We start from the raw sequence: 21,851 nt of genomic DNA on the forward strand, positions 1-21,851 counted from the left end.
TTCCTCCCTACCTCCTCTCCTTCTTCCCTCTTTCTTTCCTTTCCTTTCCTCTTCCCTTCCTTCCTGTTTCTGTCTCTCTCTTTCTCTTCCTCTCTATACCTGTGATTTCATCTCTGTAAGGAACTCCAGGTGAGAAAACGACCTCCACTAATATGGGTCATCAATTATTTTGCAGACTACCATCAGCTAAATTTGCTCGGGTTACACAGTCAGTATGTGTCGGAGGCAGAACTTAAACCCAGGTGTCCGCAATCCCAATATCATCTCTGCCTCATCATCATGCCTCCATGGGTTGCATCATCATTGCCCTTGCTCAGATTTACATAGAGCTTCAATATTTAAAGGCAGTGCTGATCATCATGGCAACTCTTAGAGATAGGTGCCATTATCTTCACCTTACAGAGGGTGAGACTGAGGCTCAGAGAGATTTAGATACTTGCCCAGGGTCACACAGTATATGAAAAGGGATTGAAGCCTAAGTCTTCCCGACTCCAAGTCTAGTACTCTGTGGACTCCACTGCCCTGCCTTCATAAGCCTATAAGGACTCATCTCAAACTGAATCAGACCAAACCAAACAGCAAGCAGGCATTTTCCCCAGGAGTTTATGGGGTAACCATCACTTTTCACTAGTGACTGTCAGAAAAGGAATGCCTCTCCCTGGCCTTGCTTTGCAAAAGATGTCTAACCCAAGGTCTTCTCAGGATTGTTCTTACCACACCTAACAACTATATAATTTGACCAATTTTAATATGCTTTTAGAATTCTCTAGGAAATTGGGCAGTTATTAAAAGAAGTACCTTCAAACCACTTAAGAAGAATCACATTTAACTGGATTACAGCCTTGACTCATCAAAGGGGTAAAAGTCTTTTTGTCAAGGGAGATGACAAATATTCTAAAAAAGGCATTCTGGGTCTGACCTTTAAAAGCCTTTTTGTTCTGGTTTCCCTTCAAGAACATTAATTTGCAGAACCATGTTCACCACTGTAGGGCAGCCAAGTGGCATGGTAGATAGAGTGCTGGGTCTGAAGTCTGGAAAACTCATCTTCCTCAATTCAAATCTGGCCTCAGACACTAGCTGTGTGACACTGGAAGTCACTTAACTTTGCCTCAGTCTCCTCATCTGTAAAATGAGCTGGGAGAAGGAAATGCAAACCATTGCAAGTAACTTCACGAAGAAAACCCCAAAGGGAGTCATGGAGAGTCAGACATAACCCAGCAACTACAAAAGTTCATCACTCCATTTCACATGAACTTGTTCTTTTGAAAAATACTTCTATACGAGGTATTATACTTCTATACCAAGTGAAAATGACTCTTCATCCAGACTCCTATGGCCTGTCCCTGGCAGGGACTGCTGGCATACTTGCATAGTCATGCATCATGGTGAGAGTTTTATTGTGCTTTGTCTGAGGCCAATTTGCAGAGCCTGTATTTCTTTCATTTCTCTTCCCAAGTACTGCTAGAATTCATCTAGACGGGCTTCTATGGTAATTGTTGCCAAAATTTATTTAAAAGCTGTAGGGAGCTGTGTGACTAAAAAAAGGATGGTAAAAGTGTCCATTTCTTTAAATTTTTTGAACTACAAAACCAACTCAATCTTTGCTAATGGAGAAAAATCACATATTTCTTTTTTCTTGGGGCCTCAATCCATAGACAATAGCTTTTGCTTTTGCCTTATTTGTCTCGAGGCTCTAATTTAGAAAACAGTGGTTGTTTGTTCCCATTAGTATTTTATTTCTATAACAAAGGCATTCTAGAATCTTGGCCAGGATACGGATATCCTGAACAGCCTTATCTGCTCAAGTTTGCTTTCTATAGAAAGCTCCTGGGGTGGATTACATGAGGAAGACAAAGGAAAAAGAAGGGATAGGAGATAGAAGACTAGTTTGGACTTTTAAAGATAAAGGTTAGAGAAACTGAGATGCAGCAAAATGGTGACCATGGGGACAGAATCTCTGGGTGCCTTGGCCTAGAGTTCTGAGCAGGGAAGTTTCCTGCTCCATGAACAATGGAAGCCGCAGGTATGTGCAATGATGCTTGCTGTGAGGCACGCAAGTCCCTGTCCAGTTCAATCAATGAGTGATCATCACAGAGGGCCAAGGGTAGTGATCAAGGCCCCACATCCATTTGAACCAATGGGAAAATTGCAGCTTCTCAATGGTACTTATTAGGAGTGACCACATCTGCCCCACCCTGAGCATGGAAGGAATTCAGAGCTTTATTTTAAGAACTGTTGTAGTTTTTATACTGCTATGGGAATAAGGTTTTACCTGGGAAGGGGAGGGCTTAGAGGGGAACTGATGTGATTGGCACTTTTGAGCAGCACATGTCTCAGAATCATAGATTTAGGGCTGGAAGGAACCTCAAAGGCCATCTTGGTTGCATTTTCTTTTCATCTAATTCAATTAAACTGCTTACTAATGTAATGATCCTTTGCATAGATACTTCTGATGGACACATGAAGATGAAAAGACAAGTAGGTAATCATTAAGCAAGACAATGAAATAAGTCTGACTCCTAGAATAGACAAGGATGCAAGAAGGGGTGCAGAATGTTGAACTGACTGCCAGTCACCCCTATCTGTGGTCTGCATGGCTCATAGAGGAAGATACGTGAATGCAGCTATCATATATCTTATTAATTTACATTAAAATAATAAATTCATCATTATATGGCTCTCAATTACTGAATAGATCTTCATTTACATCTATTATATCTCCCAACTATATTGTAAACAAAGATGCAAGGCAGTGGTGTCCCTACATAAAGTGCATATTGACTTAGAAAACCATATATTAGCATTATCTATGTTTCAGTGTATATTTATTTTGTTAGAAAATTTCCAATTATATTTGAATCTGGTTTGGAAGTACTATGAGTGTTTTGGGTCCAATGTAATCCATATCCCATGTTTGACACCTCTAATGTAAATGTAAAGATCCCCTTTCCATAGGGAAAATTTGTTATCATATAAACATTGGCAAAATGGAAATGAAAGAACTGGATGACACACAATCTGTCTTTGGTTTGACCTACAGAGGCTTACTGTATCTCTATCACAGCATAGTAATCTCACAGTAAATCTTGTTGACTTGACTCGGTGCCTATAAGCTGCTCCCTATGCCTGGCCCCTAGGCCAAAAGGCCTACAAGTCATGAGAAGCTAGCACAGACATCCCTACACAGTTCTGGCATCATGGCATCCTTTCCAGAGATCAATGCTCAGCATATAAAGGTTCTAGAAGCAGAAGAATGTCCCAATGAGGTGATAGGGGGCACCATCTTGGACTGCTTATTGCTATCCTCCTACTTTTAAGTATTTTTAAAAGACCAAGAACTCAAGGGAACAAGGGCCATGGCCACAGATTTGAAAATCTTTTTAAAAACCCAACACATTCCGAAAAGCACATTTTGATTGGAAATTTCAAATAATTCTTTGAATTAGTAAGTTCAAGTAATTTTAAAAATGAAGTTATAAAATGTGTAAACTATAAATTGTCATTATAAAATTTTAAATAAAGACTGCTTGGAAAACTTCTGAGATAAATTTTCAGTCATTTCAATATAGAAGGTATAATATCTATGCAAAGTGTTGGCAGCATTTTAAATATGGAGTGCCAAGACTTCAGCCCCTTTTTTTCTGAAAGTGGTTGCAGGCTGCTGCAACCAGCAGGTAAGAGGAGATAGAATGAGAGCCCATGCCAGCAGCTGACTCTAGTGAAGAGGGGCCTTCACCACACTGATTATTGTAGCCTGTTGTCCTTTATGCCAGCATCGGGGAGGGGGCCATGGAGTGGCAACTGCACTACCTACTATCTTTGGCAGGCAGGCCAACCCCTGATTTATGCTTGGCCAATGGTCTAAAATTCTTCCCTATTCCGAATCCAGGTTTGGAGCAAAAAAAAAAATAATAATAGATGTCAGCCTAAATAACAATCTGTTGTCAGCCTGTCCAGATGGCCCCTTTACACCGTCTAACAATAGAATAGTGATTCGTGCTTCTGTTTGTGGTTGAATTAGGTGACCTCAGATATCTTCCAACTCCAGGATTATCTGAGTTTATGATTCTTTACTATATGCAAGGCATGGGGGAAGGAGATGTCTCAGAAGATGAAGACTGGATACTTTCCTTCAAAGAATTTACAATCTAATAGGGGAGACAGTGTATGTAAACAAATAATTCTAATACAAGATGAATAAGAGAGGTCTGAGCATTCGTTCAGTTCAGAGAAGATAAAGATCATATCTAGCTCAGGAAGGGCCTTGGGACATGGAGTTGGGATGGTAGATGAGGGCCTTGAATGTCATCTAAAAAGTTTGAAATTCATTTGGTAGGCAATAGGGAGCTGAAGAGGGATAATAAAGAGACTTTCTCAACTTGGAATGTAAGAGTTACAACAGGGTAGTTTTTTTCGGTATCTTTCCATCAACCAGATTTTTTTCAGAATTGGCTATGGATCTAACAAACCAGACACTGCAGGTTTCATTTCATGATTTATTTCACTGAAGTGTAGGGCTTCTCAAGTGTAATAGAATTGATTCTTCCAGAATGGAATTAACTAAATACGTAGCAAATACAGGAAAAGTGAGCAGGCCAGTTTAATCAGTATTTCCTTGGAAATGAAATTTATCAAGCTCACCTGTGGAACATGGCCTCTTGAGAGCTCTTGGTGCAATTAGCAATAATCAATTGAGATATGTGGTCAGGTCTTTGCTTTACTATTGCCTTCTAGCTTTAATCCATTTTCAGAAAACAGGCTATCCCTTTCTGGAGAGACAGAGTTATTACAGAGGCAATGGACTGATGTGTGTGAGTGCAATCAAGTCCTATGAGAATCAATAACTAACCTGTGTCTGCCTGATTAAATATCTGATTCACCACGTGAATGATCTTATGTCTGTCTTGTCAGAGTACATTTTTCAGTTGGTGAGTTGATCATTGTAAAGGCAGACAAGATGGTCTTTCTTCCCTCTCACTGAAATTTTGTGTGTAAGAAGTTTTGATTGATTAGCTGAAGATATATAGACTTTTCCCCAGTGGGGTGCTCCTGTTGTCCAGAAAAACCATCTGGTTTTGTTTGATCTATTCTTTTTTTATGATGAGTAGGCTGTCTACTGCCCAGCCATGCCCCCTTTCCAACCTGGTACCCCTTCTATCTGTCCTGCCCCTTCTCTGGAGTCCCTCTTATCTAGAAATTCTTGTTCTATTCCAGAACCTCTAATGTTCTAGCTTATTGTTTTCTTCCTGCCTATGACCTCAATAATAATTATAACTAGCATAAAATTCTATATATATAGCATTTTAAGGTTTTCAAAGCACTTTACATCAGTTCAATCCCATAACAATCCTGTGAGACAGATGCTATTATTATCCCCATTTTAAGGATGAGGACACAGAATCTGGGAAGAACAAAGTGTCTTGTCCAGGTTCTTTCAAGAGGCAAGATTTGAACTCACTAATGCCACCTAGATGGGTGGGAAAACAATCAGATGGATCTGAGCAGGACCCCTGCCCTTCTTATGCAATACAGAGCCCCTCTGATCCAGGAGCTGCCCTGACACATGGGCTAAGGAGTCCTAGACCATCACACATTCCATATTACTGACCTGGATTGAAGATTGTTGTGCCCAAGATTCCTTGATTGTACACCTTCCCAATCCCCCTCTGAAGCTGTTAGGCACAGTCCTATTGTGAGGGAGGGGTTGAGGGGCTCTCCTGGGTTAAATGTATAAATCAGGACCCAGAGGAGATTAGTGGTTATCCCAGCATACTCTTTGTTGTCACTGCCTTCTTGCTCTCATTCAAGCCACACAATCATTCCTACACGTCAAGTCAAAGGATCTCTGTTGTTCAATAGTTTGTCACAGTCATAAGATCCTAGATTTCTGATCTGGAAGGGACATTCGAGGTCATATAAAGCAACCCCACCCACCAACCCCATTTTACAGATGATGAAACTCAGATACTATGCTTTCTCTACTACTTCATGTGGCTTCATCATCATGATGGTGATTTATATTGTATATGGCCCAAACTATCTCTTGCCTTAAGTCGATGGCCCTTATAATGTCTACTGCTGGACAAGTAGTTCCATAGCAAGAGGTCACGGTCAACAGTGGGAGCAGAGCTTCAGAAAAGAGATCTTGCCCCTCCTCCCCCAAGATAAAAGGTACCATTTCCTTTCAAGAGCTGGGTGGGTTCTTCCTTAGCCAGCTCTCTTTTCTTCTATTAGAGCTCACACTCCTCAGATCTATCTTCTTCCTTGACTACCCTGTCTTGTTTTTTTTAAAGATCAGTTAGGGCCTGGATGATGATGCAGGTAATCGATGGTTAGCTGCTTTCTAATTCCATCAAGCTTCTCATACCTTGTGGAAGGATAAAAGTTAAAAAAAAAAAAACCAACACAAAGGAGTCCCTGCCTCAAGGCCCTATGCTTCTATGAAGGCAAATAATAGGCAATTTGAGGAGGGAGAAAGGAATTGTTGGGGGTAGGAAAAAAGAGAGGATGAAGGAAGGTTTCCATAGAAGTTGGCACCTGAGATGTGCCTTCAATGGAGATAGATTCTGAGAGATTCAGGAGTAGTGAGTATATTCCAGGAATAGTAGACAACTCGTGTTAAAGTCTGGAAATTTGGAAGTGGGGAATGAAATACTGAGTTCAAGAAGCAGCTAGTTTAATTAGACTGGAACATAAAGTGGATGGAGGAGAGAGGTAGGAATGAAATGTCTGGAGAAGTAGACTGGAGCCAGATCATGTATGACTTAGTAACTCTCCTTACCCCACAGCCATTTGGGGGGCAAGCATAGTTCCAGATATGTACAGAGGTGCAAAAAGCTGGGGTGGAAGATCTGATGGTCAATGCCTGAGTGAAAGAGGTTTTCAGAATAGATCTCAGGGGTCTTAGAAGGCAAATAAGAGGAGAAACATAATGGGAAGTAGATAGAAACAGACCAAACTTCCCTCCAACTGCTTAAACTTTGCTAAAATTCTGATGGTCTCTTTTTGGGGCATGAGTCAGATCCAAATGTGAGCAATGAGATGATCAAAGAGAAGATAATGATTGGGCTAAGAGCAGAACAGAGCTCTTATGAAAACGCAAATCAATTCCTAGACTGGGCATAAGTTATTATTTTATTAATCCCTACAATCCATGCTTTGGGGGAATGAATGCAAAGAGATGACTTGGATTGGGAGATTAAAGCTTGCATTTGTGTGAATGGGAGAGAGAGTAAGAGAATAGAATTGTTCTTGGTGAATCAAATAATCTGGTCCAGATGAATTTTATTCTTGGATGTCAAGTTAAATAAAGTCAGCAAGCATTTTTTTAGCACCTACTATGTGCTGACACTTAGCATAATGCCCAAGCACTTATCACAGTAATTGAAACATAGTATAAATGTTTACTGATTGATTTCCAGGCGCTATGCTAAGTACTGGAGATCCAAAAATGGCAAAAAACAAAAATAAAAAAAGTAAAACAAATAGTTTCTGCTCTCAAGGAACTCACAACCTAATGGAAAAGACAACATGCAAGCAACTACAGCATCAAGCTATATAAAGGATAAATTGGAGATAATCTCAGGGTGAAAACACTACCATTAAAATAAATAAATAAATAAAACACTAGCATTAAAGGGGCTTGGGAAAGATTTCTTATAGAAGGTGGGGTTTTAACTGAGGCTTGAAGGACACCAAGGAAGGAGGGATGGAAGGAATTCCTCACATAAGAACAGCCAGTGAAAATACAGAGTTGTGAGCCATAGTGTTGGGGGCGGGAAATGAAAGGAAACCAGTGTCACTGAATTACAGAGTAGATTAAGGAGAATAAAATGTAAGACTAGAAAGGCACAAGGTTATGAATGGTTTTAAAAGCCAAGCAGAGAATTTTATATTTGATCCTGGAGGTAATAGGGAAGCCCTGAGATTTATTGAACAGGGAAAGGGGAGGGTTACATGGTCAGACTTCTGCTTTAGGCTGGTTACTCTGACAACTGAGCGGAGAATACTTTTGACTGGGAAGGGAATGCTGAAAGAATCACTGTATGGGATTGCTAGGCTATTGTCCATCATAACTGGAAGTTCAGGGGAGCTACCACAGAACTGGAAACGGGTAAATAGAGAAAAGAATAGTCTCTGAACTAGAGGCCAGTGAGCTTAACATAGATTCATAGCAATAGTCTAGAATGGATCTAAAGAGATGGCTAGTAAACATTCACCGAAAGAAACATTTGTCTCAAAGAGTCAGCATGACTTTATCATGTATGGGGCATGTCAGATTATTCTGTTTCCTTTTTTAACAGCATCACCAAACAGATAGATGAGGGAATGCTGTATTTGACCAACAAAGTGTTTGATAAGGTATTTCATGGAATCTTGTAGAAAAAGATGGAGACATGTGGGCTAGTCCAATTGGAAGCAGTAGCTGACACACTCCATAACCTGTCCATTGGGCATTTCAGATTAAATATCCCTTAGGCATCTCAAACTCAACATGTCCAAACCAGAACTTTTCTTATTTCAAACTATTATCTTTTCCCCGAAACAAACCTTTCCCCTGAATTTCCCTATTTCAGTCATGGATACCATCATATTTCCAGCCATGTAAATTCATAACATTAGAGTCAATCACCTTTCTCCATTCTACCTCACCCAATGCAATCAGTTACCAAATCCAGAACATCTCTGCCTCTATGCCCTTTCCCCCATTCACCTGACCATTACCTTAGTTTAAACCTTCATCACCTTTTCCTTGGACTATTCCAATTGCCTCCTAAATTACTTATCTATCTCAAATGCATACTTTTTCTAATCTAACCTTGATTTTCTTTAAAAACAAACAAAAAAAAAACCCAAACAAACAAAAAAATAGCTCAGACATGTTAATCCCCATGTTAATTGATAAATTCTAGTGGCTCCCATTACCTCATATCAAATATAAAACTCCTCTGGTTAGTATTTAAAGTTCTTCATTACCTGGCTCCAATTAACCTTTCTAGGGTTTTTATGTATCACCTCCACCCCCTTACACTTTTCACTTTAGCCAAACTGGTCTTCTCACACTGCATAACCCTTCTGTAAGCCTTTTTTCTTCTTGTCCCTCATGCCTGGAATGCACTTCTTCCTGAGGATCCTCACCTCTGCTTTTTAGAATAGCTCTTTAATCTTCAAATCTTAGGTTAAACACTACCTTCCACATAAAGCTTTTCCTGATTCTCCTACCTGCCTTTCCCCTAAAAACAGCAAGAGAGAGAGAGAGAGAGAGAGAGAGAGAGAGAGAGAGAGAGACAGACAGACAGACAGACGACAGACAGACAGAGACAGAGAGAGACAGAGACAGAGAGAGACAGAGACAGAGAGAGACAGAGAGAGAGACAGAGAGAGAAAAAGACAGAGAGAGAGAGACAGACAGAGAGAGAGGGAGACAGAGACAGAGACACAGAGAGACAGAGACAGACAGAGAGACAGAAAGTGTGTGTGTGTGTGTGTGTGTGTGTATGTGTGTTGCTTAGCATTCTACCTGGCACATAGTAGTAATTTATGAAGTACTTGTTGATTGATTTGGCTCAATTTAAAAAATGATCAAGATGGTAGAAGTATAATTAGAAAGCAGTTCAAATGACAAAGATCTAGAGGTTGTTAGCAGACTGATATGGCAGCCAGAAAAGCTAAGGGGATCTTAGACTCCATTGAAAGAGGCACAGCTCCCATGAATACAGGAGTTAACTGTACTCTGGCTTCGCCAGCTCATATCTGGAGTTATTTTGTTCAGTTCTATAAGTTTAGAAAGGGCATTAATAAACTATAGAATGTTCAGAGGAATGCAATCAGAATGGCAAAAGGTCTGCAGTACACATTCTTTGAGGATCTGCTGTTGGAAATGGGAATGTTTAATTTGGGCAGAAGGGGAAACATGATAGCTGTCTTCAAGTGTTTGCTTGAGGGATTGGACTTGTTTTGTTTGGCCACATGGATGCTGGATAGAAGTTTTCAATTTAGGCTTGATTCAAGGAATAACTTGATAACTAATAATTAGAGCTATTCACAAGTGAGATGGGCTGCCTCATGAGGCAGTGGGTTTACATTCATTAGAAATCTTCAGGCTTACGCTGGTTGATCACTTGTCTTGCCGGTTGTAGCAGGAATTCTTTTTCAGTTTTAAGTTGAATTAGATGGTACTGAGGTCCTTTCCAAGTCTCAAAGTCTGGGCTTTTTAATAAAAAAAAAAAAGACTATGTGGTACTGAAGTTTGCCCTTTTCCCTTTCCAAAGGTAGAGAAAAATTTTTAAAGGCAAATTAATTGTAAAAATAAGGTACTGAAAAGAAATGTTTTTTCCCTCTACTTAAAACTTAGTATTATTTTTATAGCGCCCACTAGGATCCAATCAATGCCCCAATTGCAAATTATCTTTATCTATTAATCAAAGAAGAAATGAAGTCAACATTGAATAGACTGCTTTTCACCTGAAAGAAAAAAACCTTCATTTCAGTTAAAATATTTCCCCTCTGAACTTTTCACTTATCTGTCTGAATCTTTTTTACAATTCTTAATTAGTGAGATGTTTGCAGTTCTTATTGATGCATTCAACAAACTCTATCTTAAGGCATAAATGAAGCAAGGAAAATGTCTAGCTTAAAGGATTCTGTGCATACCCAATAAATGTAAAGTCAATTTGAATGACTGGCAGAATGGATTTTTAGCTTATTTAATTACTAGGCAATTGTGGACCTTCTTTGGTTCACTTAAGAAACTGCATAAAACACAATCAATCAAAAGTATAAAGCATTTTCTGGACCATTGTGGAAACAGGAAAATAAATCCACATAAATAAACCCCAGTTTGTTTTGGCATACAATGCTGACTCAACCACCTGTGCGACCTTGGAGAAGTCACTTCTCTTTCCCGGCTTTAGTTTTCTCAAAGAAGGAGGTCAGGTGTAAATTTCACAGTCCCCTGTCATGGTGTATTGAGATGTGTAAGGTTCTAGTAAGATTCAAATGCTATTTTGCTTGGACTCTAGCAAGCCATCACCAAATTCTGTAGCAGCTTATTAAACTGGTAAAGGAATGACAGTTAAACCATTTCACTGAATTGTCAGAGGGATGAGAAAAATATCTTTTAAAAAAAATCAGTGTCTAGCCTAATCATAATACACAGTGTGTACATAACAGTACATATAATTTTAATCATTTAGTGATTTTATGGTGAAGGAAATTGAAAACTTCATAGCTATTCTTTTAAATAATTAAAATTTTAATTGTGTGAATCAATGTTTGGAAGTAGAAACGTAATCCAAGAAGAAAGGAAGAAAGGATGGATGGCCTTAAACTGAAATCGGGCTCCTTACCCAGAAAGAAAAAGATTACAGAGAAAAAGGATACTAAAACATTTCTATTTCTGTTGTTGGGCTTCGGAGTCTAGAAATCAGTTTTGTCTCCTTAGCATGGATTGAATAAAATAAGGTGGGCATATTATGTAAAAGCAAAAACTATTATTATTTCAGAGCTAGTACTGGATGCTACAAAAAAAAATCGATTTAACTTGAAGTCCTCCCTTCAAAGGAATAACGAGGAGGGAAAAAGAACAAAAGAGGAGGCAAGATCGGACAAAAGGCTATTAAACTAGTTATTCTGATTAGGTGAATGCCAATCTCTTTTGTTTGCTTGTGTCCTGTTTGGGTTGTGCTCTGCGGGTGATTTTTTTTTTTTTTTTGGACGGGCTAGCCAATTTGGGGGCTGACTTAAATGTGTATGTGTGTGTGCGTGTGTTTTAAGACTGTGGTTGCAGTTCAAATGTTTGTGTGTATGCCTGTGTGTTTTAAGACCGAGTGTGGTTGCAGCTCAAGATTTATGCCCTCGTTTGGAGCAAAGGGGCATGAAATAAGCGATGGAAAGTGGCATGGGCTGTGAATCTTAGGTGTGCGGAGACTCAGAAACAAAGACCTGCCTTCTTTCTTCATCTGGGAGGACGGACTGGCATCTTGCATAGGTTCTGTTTGGTTATTTTTTTTCCCCTTTGGAAGCGACTGTTTCTTTTTAACCCAGGCACGGGACGGAGCGGGTGCTACAGTCATCCCGGTGACAGGAGTCTGAATGAAAGCTGAATGTCAATGAAGCTGGGGCTTAGCGGGGAGGGGACCGTAGCCAGCCCTTAAAGGCAGACTGGTGATGGGAGAGTCCGAGGACGGCACGTTCTTTTCTTCCTCCCCCACCTCGCAGCTCTGCTAAGGAACCCATGCCCAGGCTTTGAACGACCACCAATTGTTGTCTCGGGGTACCCACGGAGGGCACGTCTCCCTCCTCGAGGGGACTGGGAAACCATTCTTCCTCCTCCTATTGCAAAGGGCGGCGGACCCCGGGGCCCGGAGGCGCCGGTCTCATCTGCGATTGGCATCTGCTTGGATTTGGTGCAGCTCCGGGTGGCGGAGTCCCGTCGGGGGCTAGCCCGCACCTGCCTCGGGAGGAGGCTCTGCAACAGGGATGCACCCCACAGCCCGTCGCCGTCGCCCCGGACCCGGGGCTGCCCCTGCTGCGGGGAGGGTGTGCCCGCGGTGTTAGGGCGCAGCGGGGCAGGGGCTCCTCCGCCGAGGCTTAGCAGGAGCAGCCGTCGGGGGCAGGCAGACCGTAGGAAGAGGCGGCCACACGTGCCGGGAAGCAGCGGCCACAGCTTGGACTCATAGCTCGGGACTCAGCTCTCCTCCCTGACCCGGCGCCGTTCCTCTTTTGGGAAGCCCTGAGCCCCTCCTGCAAGCCCCGCCCTCCTCCACCCTCCCTCCCTTCGGCTGGCTGCAGCGCCCGCTTTTGTGCCCGTTGCTGTTCCCCTTAGAAGGCGGCGACGCCCGGGGACAGGAGCCCGCTAATACCCCGAGCTCAAAAGCGTTGCTCTTTTCCCTGCCTCCTCTGGAAGCTTTTTGTCCCCGCCAGGCCGCCGTGCCGCGCGGCAGGAGAGTGTGTGTGAGTGTGTGTGTGTGGAGAGCGCGTGGCACGAGGGGGAGGGGCGGCGGTTGAGATGGGCGAGACCATGTCCAAGAGGCTGAAGCTGCATTTGGGAGGGGAGTCAGAGATGGAGGAGCGGGCCTTCCCCAACCCCTTCGCGGACTACGAATCCGCCTCCGCCGTGGCAATTGCCGCCGGCGTCGCTACCGAAGAGCCTCCCCAACCCGTCGGGAATAATCTGGGCCTCCCATTTCACGGCGATGGGAAGGTGAGTTGCCGGGCCGCAGGGAGAGGGCCCGGGAAGGAAGAGGCGGCGGGGGGAGTGCGACGGGTTGGTACGGTCCAATTCTCCGCCCCTTTTGTGAGTCAGCCCTCCCGTCAGCGGCTGACTGGCTTCGGCGTGCGCGCCGCTGGCGTCACTGTCTCCTAGCAACTGGGCCTCTCCGCTCCGCTGGGCTGGTGCTTGGGCGCGTGCGCACCTCGGGCTACCGAGGAGTCTTGGCTCTAGCTGTCCGGGTTGTGGAACCTGAGTGGCTGGGGGTCGTGACTCCGTGTCTAGTGCCTAGAGTCTGGTTCCCGCGGGCCGGCTGGGCCCCTGGGCCAGGAGGAGCGCCTCACGTTGTAGTCCCCTGGGCGGCCGAGCGAGTTAAATCGACATGAAGTTCCTGCCCCCTAGGAAGGGAACCTTCCTAGGCCCCTGCCGCAAGCTTCCAAAAAACGTGCCCCCCCTCCCCGGGGCGCTCTCACCCTCCTCGGTTTAGGTCCCAGCTCCTCCCATTCGCAAAATCGGGTTCAGAGCCGCGGGCGACAAGTGCATGTTTAGCCCACAGTCTTTAGATTTAGAAAAAGGGGGACCAGAGAAGTGAGCAAAGGGGCGCCGCAGGGGGAGCAGCCTGCAGACACGGCTCTTCGTGGGGTCCGTCCGGGCTTGCGAGAGTTGGGTTTGGGCCTCTTGGAGCTTGCACCCGATCGTTTTGTGCGGGTTTCTCCTGCGTTTTGCCTGATGGCCCGTTTCTCCCGAAAGCCCGAGGCGATTTGGAGGCAGGTGATCCTGGCCTGTGGCTTTAGCTGGAGATGCTGCCCGGCTCTTCCACAGACCAGCACGGCCTCCTGTGGTAGCTGTGCCGCCAGGATGTCACTGGAGGACACTCAGCACCCAGTCCTTCTCGTTATTCCAGGGGGGCCCCCCTGGCGGCCCCCGCCCCCTCTGCACCGTCCAACAAGTGATGCTCCCCCCCCCCCCCCCCCCCCACACACAAAGCAGCTCTGTGGTACTGAAATCTTGAATTTAAAATCCGATCGTTTTAAAGAAATAACCTTTCATCCCCAGCATGGAGCTCGGGGTGTAGCACATAGTAGGCATTTAATAAATGCTGTATTGTACAGTTGTGTCTCGTAGGCCCTGTCTGTTGTTCATATGTGACATGATATTCTGATCTTTCACCCCCCCCCCCCCCCACATCTTTATCCTTATTTATCAGAAAGGAAAACTTTCTCCAGGCACGCCTTACCCCATGCCACCTTTCATCCCCAGGCATGCCGAATGAGGCTATTTGCATTGATAATTTTTTAATTATTTTTTTATTACATCATTTGTACTTTCAGTGTCTCTCAAAGAGTTGATCCTTATAGCAGGGAGAAATTATATATAGAGAGAGTGAGAGGGACAGGAGAGAGAGGGATGGAGGGAGAGGGAGAGAGGACGAGAACAATTTGGCAAAACTAGTCAACTCTTCAAAAAAAAAAAAGTGGGACATTGACGATCTCTTACTCCTTGGTTCACATTATTATTTTTTTAAAGCTAGATATTGGCTAAAAGTGTGCTAACCTCAACAGCTTACTGGAGTTAGGAGACCTGAACTCTATGCACTTTGAACAACTCAACTTCGGTAACTCGTTTTCCTCACTTTAAAGTGATGGAACTGGAGACCAAGGCATTTTCAAGAATCTTCACTTATGGGTTCTGATCAGTTAGAGCCTATTCTGATTCCTTCAAACAGTGACCCTAAAATGAATTATCTTTATCTCTGTACCGTGTTTTATTCCTCCCAGTAAAAGGTAAACTCCGCGAAGGTAGAGAGTGTTTTATCTTTGTATATTCGCTTATTAAATTGAATTAGTTCAAGATAGGTGATAGTGGTTTTGTAGTACTTTTTATTAACCTTTTTATGTAGATAAATTTTTTTCATTTCTTGAGGTACTAATTTTATACTTTTAAAAGAATTAAATTTTTAAAAGAATATTTAAAGATTACAGTTATGTTCAAATTATGAGTAGATTTCTCATTTGGAATTTGGTACATTTTGTAATCCTTTTCAGATTTAGCATTGGCTGTTTTAGAGGGGGAGCTAGCCTCAAAATGGCTGATTCATTTTGATAGGAGCTAGAATAAAAGATAGGATTCCTGTGTGACTTATCTGGAAAAAATTTTTTAAATATTTTCAGCTTGAAGAAGGAAAAAAAGTCTTTAAAAATATATTCATGTTTTTGGTCACAAAATATAATGTAATTTAAGAACGTTCTCTTAAACTAGAAAATTGGATCATTTAGTGTAGATTTATTGGGTGTTTATATATAATCTGTATACATATGGTACTTGGACCCATGGGATTAGATGATATGTACTAAAATTTTTATATACTTTGTGGGAATGCAGCACCAAGGACAGAGTCCTGGGAGAACCCCTCAACAGTTGGGGGAAAAAGGGAGGGAGGGGGAAGGTAAGAGAAATAGACATAGAGAGAGGTAGATTTGGGTCATTTCCATGGCAGTTTCTCAATGATTGGCATATTCAAATAAATTAGGTTAGATTTTCAAAGTGATGGTATATTCCAAACATCATTTTGGTCATATTTATAGACTGAGAAATAGGAACCATTGGAAAATGAGTGGTTGAAGATGAATATGAGAGTTCATATCAGAAAAAAGGGTAGTAGGTGGAAAGGAAAGATATTCTGATTAAAGGCATTAATTAGTCTCTACTACATTCTGGTCTCTACTACATTCTATATGGATAGTATTTTGATTAGCAAAAGATTTCTCTATTTTTAATTCATGAAATGTCATTGAAAATGAAGTTGCAGGTATAATGAATATTCACAGACAAAATATAAAATGGAACATTTGTTCTTAGTTAATAAGATATACAGTAGACTTAACATTCCATGAAAATCAATTTTAATTGTTTGAGTTGCTTGGCTAACGTTCACATTACACAGTAAAGAATAACAATCTTTCCTGGAATTGAGACTTCTTCTGATTACTTTATATAGGTACTTTTTTTTTCTTTCTATGCTGTTAATAGATAGTTATTCAAAAGCAGCAACATACTAAAATGTTAGTACTTAGTGTTCTCTAGGACATGTGCCTGATCTCCCTTTTGGTTAGCCTTGCATATGTGTTGAAAAACAAAATTATCTATTTCTATGATAGCCTGTGACTCATCATGACATGGGGAGGTAGAACCCAGCACCCAACATCCTTAAACTACTATATGGCTCAGTCCTGTTAGTCTCTTGCAGCTAGTGTAGGAGGAAGAGACGTGGGGACACTTCTTGATGTTGTTCAATAACATTTTCTATAGCAGAAAGTTTATATTATTGGAAGAAATGATATGCAAAGTGGCTTTATGAAAATTTGTGGGAAAAGGCTTTTAATTTAGAAGGTATCTGTCTTCCTTTAAATTGATGTACTAATTACTTGAAAACTTTTATGCTAGGAAGCAGATTCTGCAAACCTTAGGCCAGTGAAATTGACTTTCATTCCTGTGAAAATCCTTTTAAAGAGATGGTTGGTGAATATCTAAAAAGGGAAAAGGTAATTACCAGGAGCCAGCATGGATTTGTCAAGAATGGGTCATATGACACTAACCCCATTTCCTTTTTTTGATAAGATTACTAAACTAGTAGTAGAAGGAAATGTTGTAGATATAGTTCTTGTAGATTTTAGCAAACCTGAAGAAGTATCTCATATAACCCTTGTGGGTTAGGTGGAGAGGTGTGGACTAGCCAGCGCTTCTTAAACTGTACATCGAGACCCCATATGAGGTTGCAAAAAATTTGGCCAGAGTAAAAGGTTTCTGAACAGGCAACAACCAAAAATTAATTCAAAATCAAACGCATAATGAGCCCTAGGTGTTTATGGCAGCTCCTGCCCTTGTTGCTTCTAAAAACTTCACTGCAGCCTTGGTTCTGAACACAAAGCATTGGAACTTTGCACCACTGGTGCCCTCAGGCCACATAACACCAACTAACTTGGAAATACAAAAAGGAGTCTTCAGTGGAAAAAGTTTAAGAAGCCTTGAACTAGAGAATAGTACACTTAGATGAATTCAGAACTTGTTGGACAGCCAAACTCAAAGAGTAATTCTTAATGGTTCAGTATCATTGTGGCAGTAAGTCTCCAGTGGAGTAACTAGGGGTCTGAGCTTCATCCCAAGCTATTTAATATATTTATCCATGGCCTGAATAAAGATAAAACTGGATAAGACAAGTTGGGAAGGATAGCTAACTCAATGGAGATGCAGTTAGGATCCAAAAAAACAAGTTGTTAAAGCATTGACCTAAGTAATATGATATCCACTAGGGATAAATAAAAAAATATTACATGTTGAGTACAAAAACATCAACTTCACCATTGCAATATGGGGGAAGTCTGGTTAGAGCGAAATTGTTCTGAAAAAGATCTGGAGGTTTTAATGGATTGCAAGCTCAATATAAATCAGCAGCCAAAAAAGCTAATGCAAGCATGGGCAGCATTTAGAGAAGCTTAGCTTCCAGGCAAAGGGAGATGTTGGTCCCACTTGTAGTTGCCTGTATAACACCTCATCTAGATTATCTATTTAGTTTGGTCTCTACAGTTGAAAGACATTGATAAGGGGAGGATTGTTCACAGGAGAGTATTAGAAATTCCCAGAAAGGAGAGAAAGCTCAAAACCTGACATGTTAAATTGTCTTCCCTCTCAAATGGGTAAGTACAAAAAGAAATATATTTAGCACAGTTAAAGAAGTAATGTTCCTGCAATGCTCTAATAAGGAGGCTCTCTCAAAGGCCAACAATATTAATTAAAAGATTACAGCAGATTTAGCAAGGACGTAAGAACCAAACAGGACATGCTCCAAAGACCACCAGCATAGCATCAAGGTTAATCATACCAAGGTGTTTGTATCAGTTGCTCTACAGAGATGTGATTGGCAGGCTTTGTCAGATCTTAAAGTGAGCCAGACCCCAGCATTGTGTTGATGAAGTGACCTACAGTTGGGGAGTGTAATGTTGGTATTTCTGGCCTGTGGGGAGCTCTTTGGTGAAGACAATATCAGAAAACACCTTTTTTTCCCCCTTATCTTCAAAGTTAGTTGGAAACACCTTGACAATGTCTCTAGCTTCCCAGTCCACAGGAGTAGCTATCAGTGGAAGGGAATCAGCTGCTCTCTGAAAATCTCATCAAAGTTCCTGCCAGTAACAGACAATTCATTCTTATTAAGGCTAAAAATAATACCATCTGAGCCATCACAGGCAAAAAATACTATAGTTACCAAGTATGTTTCTAGTTTTATTAGATTTTATTCTTCCAAAAGGAAAATTGTTCATATTGGTCATTTCTAAACTAGTTTAGGCACACAAACACCTGGGGGCTTGAAATACGAGATACATGTCATTTTTATGACTTCAAAAAGTGTTTGTTGATTTTGTTAATGTGGGGTACAACTTCTTCTACTGCTATATGCCACAATCCATCTATAACACAGTACATAACTCCTAGAGACTTGCTTGAGGCTTTGGAGGCTAAGTGACATGTCACACATCTAGTAATGGTCAGAGGTTGGATATGAAGTCATGTCTTCCTGACTTCAAACCTAGGATTCTATCTTCTATGTCTTACTACGCTGTGTATGATGTTTTTGTAGACATAATATTGGTCTTGGAGGACTTAGAATATCATTGAGGGGAGAGGGAAATTTTAAGACAAAACAGAATTAAGCCTATTTTCATTATATTCCACATAATTTTCTTTTTTTTTGCTTTTTTTTTTGGAGGGCAGTTGGGGTTAAGTGACTTGCCCAAGGTCACATGGCTAGTTTTTTTATTTTTTTTTTAAGTGTCTGAGGCCGGATTTGAACTCAGGTCCTCCTGACTCCAGGGCTAGTGTTCTATTCACTGTGCCACCTAGCCGCCCCCACATAATTTTCTTTAAATTGCTACACACAAATATTCTCATAGTATGTTATTTGAAAATTTAATATTTTAGAAAAAAAATTGTGCTAGTATGAGGGGGTTGGACTAGATGATCTCAAATGTCGTTTTCAGATCTAAAGCTATGATACTAAGATTTCTCATGGAGTTCCCTATTTATATCATGTAAGATACAAGGATTTTATAAAACATAATTTGAGAAACTCTTATTCATGTTATTAAGGAGGTAGTTTTTATATTTCAGTTAAGGCATAAGGGAAAGAAGATCTGTTATTTGCCTTGATAAATATTGCAGAATGATAAATTTAAGTGTTTTACTACATGTTACATCATAAGACATATAAGAATATATGTCCATATGCACAATGGAATTGGAAGTGTGATGAATCTTGAAACTTCATTTGTCTTATTTAATCTTCAAAATATTCTAACACATTTTGAAGGCTGCAAAGTTCTTGAGTTGGAAGGGATCTTGTCATTAAATCGCTGACTGAGCAACTTTATGAAATATCTAGTTTATGCTTAGCATCATTCATCAGGGAAGTATGTAATAAGAAGATAAAATCCCAGTGACAAGGATGAAAGATGACAGATGGAGTGGAAAAGCATTTGTGAAATGTTTACTTTACTAAGCACTGGAAATTCAAATACAAAAGCAAGACAGCCCCTGCTGTCAAAGAACTCACACTCTATTGGAAAGACAGCACACATAGGGGAGTTCAGCCACAGCATCAGTGGAAAGGCTTGATGGTCTTTGGGGGCATTTGCAGAGTGGATTCAAGGCCTGGGGGAGACTACATGGTGCAATAACGGGGCAGATTGTAAGGCCCGATGATTCTCTTATCTTTTTTTTTGGAGGGCATTTGGGGTTTAGTGACTTGCCCAAGGTTACATGGCTAGTTTTTGTGTTAAATGTCTGAGGCCGGATTTGAACTCAGGTCCTGCTGACTCCAGGGCCAGTGTGTTCAATTCACTGTGCCACCTAGCCCCCCCCTCCCTCCCCCAGTGATTCTCTATGTTAACTGGAAGGATGGTAGTTACTTGTAAAATGGGGATAATGATGGCACCTAATTCACAGGGTTACTGTGAGGATCAAATGAGATAACACATGTAGAATCCTTTGCAAGCTTGAAAGCACAACAGAAATACTAGCTATTATCTTTATCATCACATTATTAATAATATCACCCAAGGATTTAAGGTTAAAATCAGGAATGCCCATATCCATCCTGTATTCTGGCCCAGTACTTTTTTGGGAAGCAGAGATCCTGGTGGAATCTGGGTGTCTGAGGACAATTGGATTCCATGCTTGTCGGTTCTAGTCTCCTGGCTGGAGCCCATTGGTGCCCAAGGGGTGAGTGAGGGTTGATCTAGGATCCTTAAGGCCCCTCTGTTAGGTTCTGCCTTGTGGGAAGCCACCAGTGCTCCATTTAGTATTCTCCCAGTGCTGGGAGAAAGCAAGCAAGGTCTCCAGCATATTAAGTGACACCTCTTTAGGAGGAAATAGACGAGAGACTGACGGGCAGGATGGGAAAACATGGAAGGAAGGGTTGCTATCTACATCACTACAGAGATCTCCCAGATGGATAAGATCACAGACCCATTGGGTAGGTTGAGAGTAAACATTAGTAATAGGAGTCTGTAGTAAGTATGCAGAAAGTCATAGGATTTTAGAATGTAATAGGCTATTTGATGATGAATTGATTATCTAATTCAATTCCCTAATTTTATAGAGGGGAAAACAGAGACCCAGCATTTTATTTAAGCCAGGGCATGGAATTATCTTTAAATAAAAATGCTTCAATAATTCCCACTTTCTGAAATTTACATATGAGTTCTAATAACCCTACTCTCTACTACTCAGTTCTGCTCCTTTTGGAAAAAAAAAATATCAATTGCTTTGAGGTGATGTGAGGAGGTTTGAAAGTGGAAGACTCTATTTTCGTTCAGGTGATTTTATTTTCAGCAAATTTTGCTTTTTTTGAGAGGTAACTAGTAGTGTTGTGAGCTTTACCATCTGCACCATACATCTTTGTTTGCTGTAGGCTGAAAGTTGCCAAAGCCATCTGTTTCTGAGTAGTACCTGGAGCCTTTTGGATCTATCAAGATTTTTAATCTCTGCAATATTTTACTATAGAAAAAGAATAGTAAATGGTAGATTGAGGGAGGATGGCATAATGAAACTCAGAGATTTAATCCTTCTTTTCTGAGGCCTAGAACCTAGGATTCACCCCTCCCCACCCCCCCACTCCCCCCTACCCCAAAGGGTACAAATTAACTTTAGTATTTAATCTTGAATTGTAAAATGAATTTAATCTTTATTTTGTGTGCCTTTTGGGTTCTTATTCTGTGTTTACCATATTTTTCTTGATTGTGTGGTCAGTGTTAGCCTCCTCTTTCAAGAATCAGACATTAAAGGTATAGTATTTATCCCTCCCAATTCCATTTTGTAGTATAGAAGACATTTCTTGGTTTCAGTTACCTCATCTGTAGAATAAGGAGTTTTGTATTAGATGATTTCTGAATTCCATTCCAGCTCTAAATCTTATAAAATCAAATTTGTAATCAAATGATATTTCACTTACTGCTTTTTAAAAGTATGATCTGAGTTTGACACCAAAGAAGAGAGGAGCAAATGTACCTTCCTCCTTTCTTTACTACATGCCTCTAGGGACTATGGATGTGGAGCATTTGCATATAGTATTAGACTTAGGAGATGCATT

General features: G+C 41.1%; 1 protein-coding gene across 1 annotated transcript in view; it reads left to right on the forward strand.

The window, feature by feature from the left end:
• Positions 1-12,748: 12,748 nt before the first annotated feature.
• LANCL2 (LanC like glutathione S-transferase 2) overlaps positions 12,749-21,851 on the forward strand; it is a 68,492-nt gene continuing 59,389 nt past the window's right edge. The window contains exon 1 of the mRNA XM_069083733.1: positions 12,749-13,204. Within this exon, the coding sequence (XP_068939834.1) occupies positions 13,010-13,204 (195 nt within the window). The 5' untranslated portion in view covers positions 12,749-13,009. The remainder of the gene's footprint in view (positions 13,205-21,851) is intronic.

This window comes from Petaurus breviceps, unplaced genomic scaffold (genome assembly GCF_028583685.1).
Source record: "Petaurus breviceps papuanus isolate PSGF00001 unplaced genomic scaffold, PetGlider_PUasm1.0 174, whole genome shotgun sequence".
In the NCBI taxonomy this organism is placed as follows: domain Eukaryota; kingdom Metazoa; phylum Chordata; class Mammalia; order Diprotodontia; family Petauridae; genus Petaurus; species Petaurus breviceps.